Below are 12,577 nucleotides of genomic sequence, written 5' to 3' on the forward strand. Positions count from 1 at the left end.
GTGCAAAGAGGCTGAAATCAGAGGTTAAGTTCTATAAACAAACAACAAATAAAATAAAGATCTGCCTTGTATGCCTGAGTTTGTGAACTGAGACTCATACCTGTCAGTCACATCTTAATTCCTACACAAGATGGTAAACTTTGGGAAGGCAGGTTGTGAGATTTGCTTCTGTCTGCAAAGCGATGGACGCCAGGCGTGGTGGGCGTCCAGTGAATATTGAATTGAATGGTGCCCTGTAATTCTACATTAAGCTAGGAATCGCCTCTAGTGTTTTCTCTATAAGTCACTCTGCAGCCTAGGGAATGACATTTGCCTGGCCCACCCAGCAGCAACCAGCATCGATCTTTCCCTTAAATGGTCCAACCTCTGCCACCCTAACCTTCTCCTTTCTCCAAAGCAAACATCACAAAAACTCTCAAAGCCCAAGTCCCAGAAAAACGAAAGAAGCAGGAATGAAGGCGTTTGCAAATGTCACTTCACTACGGAATAGATCAACGTTAGTTGTGTTCTGTCTTCACATTGCTACGGACTAGCATGTGATTTCCAATATTCCACGCCAAAGGTACATGAGAATGCCCACATTTTCAAGGACATCTGAGATCAACACTTACCCGGTCATCCAGCGTCTTGACCGTGACTTTGTCATTTTCCCTGCTCTGGATCATACCTTTCACGTACATTTCCTTATCATCTACTGCAAAGCAGGCTTTCTTAGAATCAAAGGGGCGGTTTTGTGACTCGATTCTCTCCTTCTCTGGCTTCCGCAGGTAGGGAGCCGCCTCTCCAAAAATGGCCATCTCGGCATCAGAACTCATGACTGCAGGGGGGCTGGGAAGACCAGGGAGATGGCTGAGTCTGGAGCCGGGGTGACTCCTGAATCTGAAGGGTCCCACCCTATTATTTCTACCCATCCCAGGGGGTCGGATCAAAAGCTCCTGGGATTAATTTAGGTCATGAGGAATCTAGGACCATGTCTAGGGGCTTAGAGTGGGCAAGGGGCAATGAGCTAAGGGAGAGACTGCATCCTAAGAAAAATGGTTGAGGGGTGGTTTTCATCCCTGCGTGCTGATTTGGGGGGGTATCTCTTAGTTCAGCTCCACGCTCGGAAGGAAGTCTGAACCAACCAGAGTGAGTCCAACAAAGGTGAGTCCAACAAAAGAGGACTTGGGAACTACTTCCTTAATGACATACCTTGTTTGAGCCCTGTGATCTCAAATCTTAAGATCCCCTGAAGATTCCCAAATCTTAAGGGTGTCTGAAAACAATGATTGGGATGTTGATAGTTCCTAGTAGAAATTTCAGACAGCCCAATGGAAAGTAATGACTTGAACATAAATAGTCTTGCCACACTCGCTTAGAACATTCTAGGTAGCAAGCTGATGGGAAGCATTATGGCCAAATACAGTGGTTCTACATTTTAATGTGCACCAGAGTTTACCTGGAGGGCTTGTTAAGACACAGAGGGCTGGGCCCCAACCCTGGAGTTTTGATTCAGTAGGTCTGGGGGAGGGCCTGAGAATTTGCATTTCTAGCAAGTTCCGAGGTGATGCTGCTGCTGCTGGTCTAGGGACCACATCTGAGAACTGCTGGCCTCAAACCTTCTTATAAATGTGGTCCTTGAACCTGTTATAATTGCACCACCCAGGGATGTGCTGGAAATGCAGAACCCACGCCGGATACAGAATCAGAAGCTGCATTAAAAAAATTTTGGGGGGGGGGGCGCCTGGGTGGCTCAGTCGGTTAAGCGTCCGACTTCGGCTCAGGTCATGATCTCACAGCTTATGGGTTCGAGCCCCGCGTCGGGCTCTGTGCTGACTGCTCAGAGCCTGGAGCCTGTTTCAGATTCTGTGTCTCCCTCTCTCTCTGACCCTCCCCCGTTCATGCTCTGTCTCTCTTTGTCTCAAAAATAAACGAGAGAGAGAGAGAGAGAGAGAGAGACAGGGTGTGAGTGGGAGAGGGGCAGAGAGAGAGGGAGACAGAGGATCCGAAGCAGGCTCCAGGCTCTGAGCTGTCAGCACAGAGCCCGATGTGGGGCTCAAACCCACAAATGGTGAGATCATGACCTGAGCCGAAGTCGGATGCTTGAATTGACTGAGCCGCCCTGGTGCCCCCAGAAGCTGCATTTTAATGAGATCTCCAGGTGATTTCTAGGCATAGCAGACTTGAGAGGTATTGGCCATCGTGCAGTGTCCTCCAAATTTCACTTGTGTGTAACAGTGTCAGGGTGTGACAGGCAGTGTTTAATTAGATTAACAGCTGCCTTACAACTCACTGGCTGGTGTGTGTGTGTGTGAGTATGTGTACACGTGGCTCTCCCCATCCCTCTCTCCTCTTTCCCTCCCTCCATCCTATCCCTCCCTCCCCAAACTATCCCCCTCTTCATTGATCCTTCTATGTATTTTCCCTGCTTAGAAGCCAGAAAACCTGGCTTTAACGTCCCAGTGCTGCACTTGGTCAAACCACTTAGCTTCACCGGGCCTCTGTTTCCACTTAATTTTTAAAAAATGTTTATTTATTTTTGAGAGAGAGAGAGAGAGAGAGAGAGAGAGAGAGAGAGAGAGGGAGAGAGAGAGAGAGACCACAGCAGGGGAGGAGCAGAGAGAGACACACAGAATTTGAAGCAGGCTCCAGCCTCCATCCGAGCTGTCAGCACAGAGCTCGACGTGGGGCTCGAACTCACAAACTGTGAGATCATGACCTGAGCCGAAGTCGACACTCAACCAACTGAGCCACCCAGGCGCCTCTCTATTTCCACTTAAAATGAGGTTGCAAGTCTAGCTTATTTCTAAGGCCCCTGCAGATGCTGTGACTCTCAGACTCCTTTTCTGCCTCTGCACCTGCTTGTCCTGCCCCCTTTGGATTCTGACCGCCCCCCCCCCGGGGCCCCTCCACTTCTTTTCCCCCAGTTACCCACCTTCCCTTTCCCTCCTGTTTCCCTCCTACTTGTTCTCCTGTAACTGATTATAGAGTGATGTTACACATATGTATCCCCATAGCTCTCTTAAGAGAAGTTCATCTCTTTTTCTAATAAGGCCTTTTACGTTTCCTATTAAAAGTAGGAGGATTGAACTGTTTATGGTTCTCTCTTGGAAGTCAGTCTCCCCCAGCTTACCCGTTATGAAATTGCTCTTCATGGGTAACAGTTGTTTTATTATTCCTTCTGGTGCCACTGCGGGGTTTTATTCCTACAGGCAGAGAAGCATTTGCTTCCCTCTGGGCCTTATTGGGCTAGGCTGCATCGTAATTCTACTTTGGTCAGTGCCTCCGCTGAACCATGGTGGTTAGATTTTCAGAGGAGAGACTAGACATTAGAAATTAAAGTGGAGAGCATTTAAAAATATTCATTAATTCGTTTAAAATTACTATTAGGGACACCTAGGGGGCTCAGTCGGCTAAGCAGCCAACTCTCGATCTCAGCTCAGGTCACGATCTCACGCTTTGTGGGTTTGAGTCCCATGTTGGGCTCTGTGCTGGCAGTGTGGCACTTACTTAGACTTCTCTCTCCTTATCTCTCTGCCCCTCCCCCCCAAAATAAACTTAAAAAATAAGTAAAATAAAATTGCTATCAAATCCATTACCTGTTAGCGTAAATAATACATTTTTATGCAAATGACTATATTTTCCAGAACAAAAATGAATTAGTGTGAAGAATAGCATTGTTTCTTATTTTTGCAACTTTCTTTAATGTCTGCTGAATAAAAGACAGCTGGATTTTCATGCCTGCTTCTGTACTCAGTCTGTTACTGGAAGTTTTATTTTTGTTGTTAATTTTTTTTCACATTTATTTATTTTTGAAAGAGCAAGACAGAGCATGAGTGGGTTAGGAGCAGAGAGAGAGGGAGACATGGAATCCGAAGCAGGCTCCAGGCTCTGAGCTGTCAGCACAGAGCCCAACGCGGGGCTCGAACCCATGACCGTGAAATCATGACCTGAGCCGAGGTCGGATGCTTAACCAACTGAGCCACCCAGGCGTGCCTTGCTTATTTGTTTTATTTTGATTAAAGTAAATACAGAAAATCTGGCCTTCTACAGTTACGTAGTTTGAAAAGGAGAGAGTATTTTCATTGTCTTTTCAAATAATTGTGAATATTCTTCTTAGATATTGTACCAAAACATGACAAGTGGTAGTTCCTTAAAGGCTAATTGCAATGTGGAATAAAACCTGAAACTGTATCTAGGAATATTTTGTACGATGTGGGGCTCAAACCCATGAACTGCGAGACCATGACCTGAGCTAAGTTGGACGCTTAACTGACTGAGCCACCCAGGCGCCCCCTGTATTTGAACTTTGAATGGATCTTTTCCCACCTGTGAACATCATACGTGAGTCCCTTGGAAAATACTGGTTCCCTGAGTTATACGAAACTTCCAAATGTTAACATGTTTCGATACAGTATATGAAACAATCACAATTATCAATGTCTGCACTGACTTCATTAGAAAATTCTTCAAGTATTAGGAAGTTGTCAAGTTAGTGGTAGCAGATGCAAGTATTCAAAAATTCTAATTTTTGCTTGAAAGCTCAAATATAGGACCACCTGGGTGGCTCAGTCAGTTAAGCGTCTGACTTTGGCTCAGGTCATGATCTTACAGTTTGTAGGTTCGAGCCCCACGTCAGGCTCTGTGCTGATGTCTCGGAGCCTGGAGCCTGCTTCGGATTCTGTGTCTCCCTCTCTCTCTGCCCCTCCCCCACTCATGCTCTGTCTCTCTTTCTCTCAAAAAATAAATAAGCATTAAAAAAAAAAAGAAAGTTCAACTGTATCATTAGTAACAAATACTGTCAGGTGTTTTTCTCGAGATGATAAGCAGACTTCATTCCTTTCTGAGAACATGTCTGCCAAATATCCAGTTCTGGAAAACCACATTTCTTTCAAGTATTGATGGCACCGTGTGAATATAGTGGCTAGCTCATATTGCAACTCAAGCAACTGTGCATGTGCTTTTCCTGGAGACAACCACCTAACTCTGGTACGTAGCAGGAGTGCCTTCCACAGACTTCCCATTTCATCACAGAGAATATTCTAAATATATGTATGCAAGAATTGAAGGATGCTAAAATTAATAATTTTTGTTGCTGGAAATTGTAAGTAATTTTTAAGTACAACTGGCTTTTATTTTTTAATTTAGGTTTTTTTTTTTTTTAATTTTTTTTTTTCAACGTTTTTTATTTATTTTTGGGACAGAGAGAGACAGACAGAGCATGAACGGGGGAGGGGCAGAGAGAGGGAGACACAGAATCGGAAACAGGCTCCAGGCTCTGAGCCATCAGCCCAGAGCCCGACGCGGGGCTCAAACTCACGGACCGCGAGATCGTGACCTGGCTGAAGTCGGACGCCTAACCGACTGCGCCACCCAGGCGCCCCTAATTTAGTTTTTTAAGAATTTTTAAATGTTTCACTTATTTTTGAGAGAGAGAGAGGGAGAGAGAGAGAAAGTGGGGGAGGGGCAGAGAGCAAGGGAGACAGAGGATCTGAAGAAGGCTCTGTGCTGACAGCAGAGAGCCCAGTGCAGGACTGGAACTCGCAGAACCTCATGAACTGTGAGATCATGACCTGAGCCAAAGTTGGATACTCAGTCGTCCGAGCCACCCAGGTGCCCCCAAAACTGGCTTTTTAAATTAAAAACAATTTTTTTTCCAACTAGTCTGGCTTGGTGGCATCCCTTGATTTGTAATAAAGCACCAGAAGTCTTGCCCACCCTTGTTTTGCATCATTAGGTTAACACAGTGAAACAAGGCAAATAGTATCTAGGCATTATTATGAAAATTGTCTGGATCTCCTGTTCCTCCTGAAAAGTTCTTAGGAATCTCTGAAGATCTGCAGGTTACACTTGAGAGTTGTTGGCACAATGAGGGAATCTTGTCAGGTTACAGGTGTATGACCTTACATGATTTAGCATGGGTTAGCATTCAGCATGATACCCAGTGTTGGAAAATGATCTACGTCAATCATTGGCAACAGAATCTCTGTGGCTGAGGCTGGGGAACCTGAATTCTTCCCAAGGGCCTCAAACCCAGCGATGTTTGGGAACTACTAGCTTGAGTCATTATTTTGTTCTCCTGAAACCACTCTTTCCAAAACCATGGCATGGTCCATCGGTCCTGCACAAAATGACCTTAGGCAAATATTTCTTAATTGTAATAATTATGCGTTCGTTAAATCTATTAGTGTATCAAAACCTAACTGTCATCAATTGCGAGGTAAATTATTTCATGTTTCAGAAATAAAAAAAAAAATGCACCTCACTACAGTCCTCATTTCACTGATTGTAAGATGCTTCTCATGATCAGAGATAATATTTTATGAAAAATGTGAAGAAAATTAAAATGGGTCAAACAGGGTGATTGATATGTGCCTCGCATTTAGAGAGTGTGCTGTTCCCGTTGATGCCGGTGATGTGATATAAGGCAGTGTTTTTCTCACACGCTGGCGTGCGGATGAATCCACCTGGGCGTGTTGCTGAAATGCATGTGTTGATGCAGCAGGTCTGGGGTGGGATCGAAATTCTGAAGATCTAACAAATGTCTCAGCTGGTGGTCCACACTTTCATAGCAAGCATCCAGGGTAGGGTGACCAAAAAAACGAATCAAAGAAGGGGCGCCTGGGTGGCTCAGTGGGTTAAGCATCTGACTTCGGCTCAGGTCATGATCTCAGGGTTCACGAATTCGAATCCCGCGGTGGGGTCTCTGGTGTTGGCGCAGAGCCTGCTTCGGATCCTGTCTCTCTGTCCCTCCCCCATGCTCTCTCTCTCAAAAATAAATAAACATTAAAAAAAATTGAAGAAAAAAAGGAATCCATGTAAATAAAAACATTAAGGGACTTAACAGTACTGGTGTTAAATGGGTATATCACAGAATGTGTGACCGTGCGTAAGAATAGAGCCTGAAGATGGGGACAACCACAATAGCCCACGGACAAACTATTTTTAGGCATCTCAGAGAAACAAGACTTTCCTGTGGGTTTCAAGTCACGATCAGTTTTAAAGTGCAGATTCTTTCCTTTTAGCCACTACTCTAACCGTGACTCGGAACCCAGGATCTCCTAATTTTACTACCAGGATGAGGCACGAGTCGTGTCAGCAACATTCTGGAAAAGGGGTTATCCCTCCTCCTTGAACACCGTTAGGGACAGCTCTCTTTGTTTTGGACAGTTTTCACGGGCTCAAGATTCCTCGTGCTGGAGACTAAAATCTGGCTTGTTGTAACTGCTGGACGACCCACCCGCATCCCGGCTCTTGGTAACAACAGGGGGAGTGCGAGCCTTCTGCCCACAAGACAACTCTGAACCCATCTGGCGGCTTCTCTGGTTCTTCTTAGCTTTCTCTTCTCCATGCTGAACGGCCTCCATCCCACCTTCACCTGCTTCCTCTGTGATGTGCTTCTGACTCTCCTCTACTGTCATGGCGAACCCACTGCTGTTAATCTCTCAAAGTATGACATCCAAACCACATGTCGTCCTCCATCACCTTGTGCCCTCCCCTCTCTTGACCCAGGTGCAACGCCCGAGGTGGCGACTGCCTTTTGGCAGCCCCGTCCCCCTGCTGACTCACCGCTCACTGTCAAGCAAAACCCCCTCAATCCTCTGCGTGCGTGCGGTTGCTAAGTCAGATCTTCTCGTCATAGTTATGCAACTGTGCTCTGTGACCCAAGGATAAAACCATTCATTCTTGGCTGATCAGCTTTGCCTTGTTAGGTCTGATCCAACTCTCTAGGCGTGACTCATGGTGCTCCTGGACGCTGCCCTCCCCAAGTCCCTTAATTAGCATCTTCTCTGTTTCAAAAACTGGATCTGGGCTTATATGCCCATGCAGCCCTGTCTCTTCATCCCCCAACTCTGTTCCTGTCCTTGGGGGTCTTCTGAGACAGCCACCCTGGTCCACTTAATCTCCATTGCCACCTTCTGAGTGCCCCACCCCCCTTTATCTGTTCGCCGTCAGGGCACCTGATGTCGCTCTTGAATTTCTTTCATCCCCCTTCAGGCTGGGAGTTCCTCAGCCACCATATCTTGTCGGCAATGGTGGGGTCATGACTCAATTATACTTTGGTGTCCTTGGTCCTAAGTCATCTGGAATTGTCTCTAGTAAATGCAAATCTTGCAGGGAGGTGGGAAGGAAAGGGCTTTTTATTAGTATAGGTTTGAATCGATCTCTGTTCTCTCGGAGGAAAGGCATAGTTGGGTGGATTCAATGATGTAGACTGCTCAAGGAACAGCAAGGTTAGCCTGTGTGTGAAGACTGAATCATGACAGTATGAACGTTGAACGTTACCTTCTGGGCCAACTAACTATATTGACCTGGAGCTTGTGTGTCAAAATTCTGCACTGTATTTTATGCCTATTAGGATAATGAGCAAATTTGGGGAACTATTCTTCATTTGGTAAAACCTGCGTATTTTGAAATCTGCCTTTAGGAATACTTAAGTAATTGGTTTCAGTTTCCTCAATTTCAGCTCCTTATGAGCGCAGTCGGAATGAAAATAGGTAAAACAAAGTTTGCTAATTTCAAATCTGGTTGAAATTGACTCTTACCTTCTTGGTTTCCAAAGCGATGGTCGGTGTCCTTCAGGAGCAATGTGTCTTCTTGGGGGTCATTTCAGAAACCAAAACCAAACACAAACAAAGAACAAGTGAACTCTAAATAAATAAATAAATATATATATAACATATATGTTTATATAACAGTTTAAATAAATATAGAAACTGTGTTTGCTGCAAGTTCTGCTTTTAAAAAGGTACACAGCAAATGTGGGATGGAATTAAATTTGCCACTCCCCCCCTTTGGTTAAATGATTATTCTTTAAATAATTGGTTAATGACAACATACGGTTTATATCTTTTTAAAAAGTATCTTCTGTGTGTGCAAAGTACCATGTCAGTTCTTTAAGATGAGGTGCAAAGAAGAATAAAGATGGTCTCTGCCCTACGTGAATGCAAAATTTAGTAAGAGTTAAAGAGACACGATCAAATAAATCGTCAACCAAGGAAAAGTAACATAAATTCTGAAAGAGGCTGATGAAATGCTATGGGGCCTTAAGGAGATGATGCTTCTGGCTGAGAGTAGGGGGCTGTGAGCGGTCAGGAAAAAAAAAAGAAAGGAGGGAGAGGAAATGATCCAAATTTAACCTGGATGCTTAAAGCCAGTAGTTAATTCATTTGGAAATAAGAGAAAGGTGTGAATCGTAGGCAAAGCCTCTTTCAGGCGTGTAGGAAAAACACTCCCTTGAATAGTCTACATTCTCCTAGAGAGGATGAAGGTTAGGGAGGGCAGCTGAAAATTCGTCTAGGACTAAAGCATCTCCAGTCTAGCAGTTTATAACCTACGTGACGATCTCTAGGAGCCGTGAGAGTCTGAACGTTTTTGACATCAAATTTAATTTAAGCAAACTTCCCATTTATTCCACAGTACTTCTATGGAACCAGGGGACCTGTCATGAAATACCATTTGGGCAGGAAGAGACATTTCAACACTTGGCTTATTATTTCTGTTGCCCTTTCCATCTCTTTCTCTTTTGAGTCTCTGATCATCTCCAGCTATATCCCCTGAAATTCTTACCAAAATTTTCAGGAAAAAATTCAGTGATTACATATTATATTCTGAGTCCTTAGTTTAAAACAAGTAAGACGTGGAGGCAGAATCTGTTTTCTAACCCTGGTTCCATCAAGAAGCTCTTGTAATTTCTTTGAACTTTGGTTTCCTTCTGCTAAACGAGACAGATGGACCAGAATAATCTCCAGGATTTCTCTTAGCCCTGTGAATGCATGACAGGAGGTACTCAGGTGGAGACGATGGCCTGGAATCAGAGTCTCCCAAGCCTGGGGCCCCTCTGATGGATGCAGTGTCAGACGTGACCCAGCCCACCGTCCACAAGGCACGCTGTGCAAGACCAGTCTTGGACACCAGCTAATCATGCCCACGGGGCACCCTAGGATGGATAGAATGCTTGGGAGAGCTTCTTCCTGCAATCATCTCCCAGAAATCCTGACATGGGAAACAATTTTTAAATAACCATAAAAATTTCAAATAATAGTTCAAGGCAATCACAGAAGAGATATCACAAATTAACATGTTTATTTGCTAACCGCGTGGTGTAACACGTACCTAAACAATTAGGAGAGAGGCGGAATGATGCGTCATATTCAGTTTTATTCTGCAGGTTACACACCTTTTGGTCTCCTAATTGCTTACAGTCTTGTCTTTTTCCTCCTTGTAAGAGCTTTTTGAAAGGCAATTATCTATCTTCCCGTATTGTCACCTGTCTTACCCTTAACACCAGACCTTACGCTTAGTAGGTCTTCAATAACGACTACCGTGTGGCCGTACCTCCTTGACCTGTAACCTGATGAGGTTTAATCACAGCTACACGGAGCAAACAAGGGGGCACTTGTGAGCACTTACCTTCAGATGCTGCGGCGAAGCAGTTTCGAGAGTGTGGCCCCCCAGCTCTCTTTATACTCCCAAATCTGCCAGCCCAGCACTCCAACTTGGCTATATTTGGGGGATCACCATTTACTTGTGAGATGTAAATGCGTCGTAGCCCTGATCTCTCACTCTTGTTAAATTACTTGGATAAATGACCAGCGGAGGCTGCATAATGCCAAGTCAGCTGCGTAGGGATTTTGACGTTGGACACAGATCTTTGAGACTTAGAGAGTCCTAGGGGCTGAGTGCACTGGGGCAGGGTGTGCTAAGAAGGTCAGTGAAGGGCAGAACCACAGGATGAATTGTCAAGCAATGGGCGATCAATAGCACGGACGGTAAGTCCATCTCAGCTAGCTAGCATTGATATGGAATGGTGCGTGCCTCTTCTCAGAAGTTTCTGGAAAATTTAAGATCAACCATTTAACACATCCAGTGTTATTTATTTATTTATTGTTAAAAAAAAAATCCAGGCATCTGGGAGGATGATGGAAAGCAGTCATCATAGTAATTAGTTTTTCGTAGTGGGTTTTTCCCTGTGCTAATTGTTCCCAGATTGTGAAGAATTTTTGTGTTTGCTTTTTAGTTTTTTTTTTTAATTTTTAAAAAATGTTTTTACTTATTTTTGAAGGAGTGAGAGACAGAGCATGAGCGGGGGAGGAGCAGAGAGAAAGGGAGACACAGAATCTGAAGCAGGCTCCAGGCTCTAAGCTGTCTGCACAGAGCCCGATGTGGGGCTCGAACTCACGAACTGTGAGATCATGACCTGAGCCCAGGTCGGATGCTTAACTGACTGAGGACCCAGGCACCCCTTGCTTTTTAGTTTTTACACCTTCAACTTCATGGCCAGCCTCTCAGGTGTGATTTCCTTAAAAAAAATTTTTTTTTAATGTTTATTTCTGAGAGAGACAGAGACAGAGACAGAGAGAGTACAAACGGGAGAGGGGCAAAGAGAGAGGGAGACACAGAATCCGAATCCAAAGCAGGCTCCAGGCTCTGAGCTGTCAGCACAGAGCCTGATGTGGGGCTCAGACTCATGAACCACGAGTTCGTGACCTGAGCCGAACTCGGACACTCAACGGACTGAGCCACCCAGGCATCCCAGGTGTGATTTCTTTTTGTGGTTAGTATGCTTGCCTCTACCTGCCTGAGTTTGTTTTTTCTAATCTGGTATAGACCAGGAAGCAGATTACAAAGTTCGAATCATGCTGAAGTTCAGAGTCAGTAAGTTCCACATGAAATTCTGGAGTTCTGATGACAATACATGGTCTTTGTGACAGCTCTTATGGTTGCTTGGGTTTTCTTTCTTTCTTTCTTTCTTTCTTTCTTTCTTTCTTTCTTTCTTTCTTTCTTTCTTTCTTTCTTTCTTTCTTGCTAGAACATAAGTGATATTTGAATGTGTAGAAAATTAGAGCCATTGATGGCAACACAGAATGACTTAAGTCATATATGATCAATAGTGACTCAAGAGTCTCATTCAGTCCTCCAGTGGGTAGTCTGGTACAGGTGGGGCATTGCCACAGGAAAGTTGACGTGTGCATAGAGGAGGAACAGGAACAAGATGACACTGTGTGTAGAGGAGGAACAGACAGGAATAAGACTTCCATGTGGTGTTTTCCAAAGTAGATTTGGCAGAATACTGCTTCTGAGGGAAGCTGCAAAATAAATGGCCCAGTGGCGAACTGGAAGAATGGCAAACACTGTTGCCAGCCATCAGAGATTCCCTGAAGATATTAGCACATTAAGGGATCGGAGCCATCTTTTTCAGTAAACAGGAGTAACTTTCGTACCTGTGGATCTGATGGTGCAATCCCATCCTAGTCCCTGTTCCAGAAAACAAGAAGGGAACCAGAAGGCTGTAATCCACATGGAGGTTGTCTCTGTTCCTTAGCAGCATTTGGCCCAGGAGAAAGCCACAGAGAGCCACAGCTGCTTTTATTCAAGGGACAGCCTTCTGCGCGTAGCAGATGTTGAGTAGACGTTCCAGCGAATCAGTGAATCCAGGGGATTCATGGGGAATCTGTGGAGTGGTAGGAAAGACAACGGAATCAGGCTCAGTTTCACTTAATAGTCGTAGTTTACACTTATTAAGAACTCACCGCATGCCAGGCTTTGTCCATATAGGTTCACTGAAGCTTTGTGATAGTCCCTTCTGTGAGGGGAG

The 12,577-nt window shown here is 44.7% G+C and overlaps 1 protein-coding gene across 3 annotated transcripts in view; it reads right to left on the reverse strand.

The window, feature by feature from the left end:
• The window catches only part of MYH13 (myosin heavy chain 13), a 71,473-nt gene that overhangs the window by 51,852 nt on the left and 7,044 nt on the right, over positions 1–12,577 (reverse strand). The window contains exons 2-4 of one of the 3 annotated variants that reach the window (XM_042965989.1): positions 12,204–12,433; positions 8,526–8,573; positions 612–828 (exon numbers count right to left, since the gene is read on the reverse strand). In XM_042965989.1, coding sequence (XP_042821923.1) covers positions 612–828; positions 8,526–8,573; positions 12,204–12,310 — 372 coding nt within the window. In that variant the 5' untranslated portion in view covers positions 12,311–12,433. Of the gene's footprint in view, positions 1–611; positions 829–8,525; positions 8,577–10,392; positions 11,043–12,203; positions 12,434–12,577 lie in introns of those variants that run through there. The other 2 variants (XM_042965988.1, XM_042965990.1) reach the window with 2 other exon arrangements.

Source organism: Panthera tigris, chromosome E1 (assembly GCF_018350195.1).
Source record: "Panthera tigris isolate Pti1 chromosome E1, P.tigris_Pti1_mat1.1, whole genome shotgun sequence".
NCBI lineage: Eukaryota > Metazoa > Chordata > Mammalia > Carnivora > Felidae > Panthera > Panthera tigris.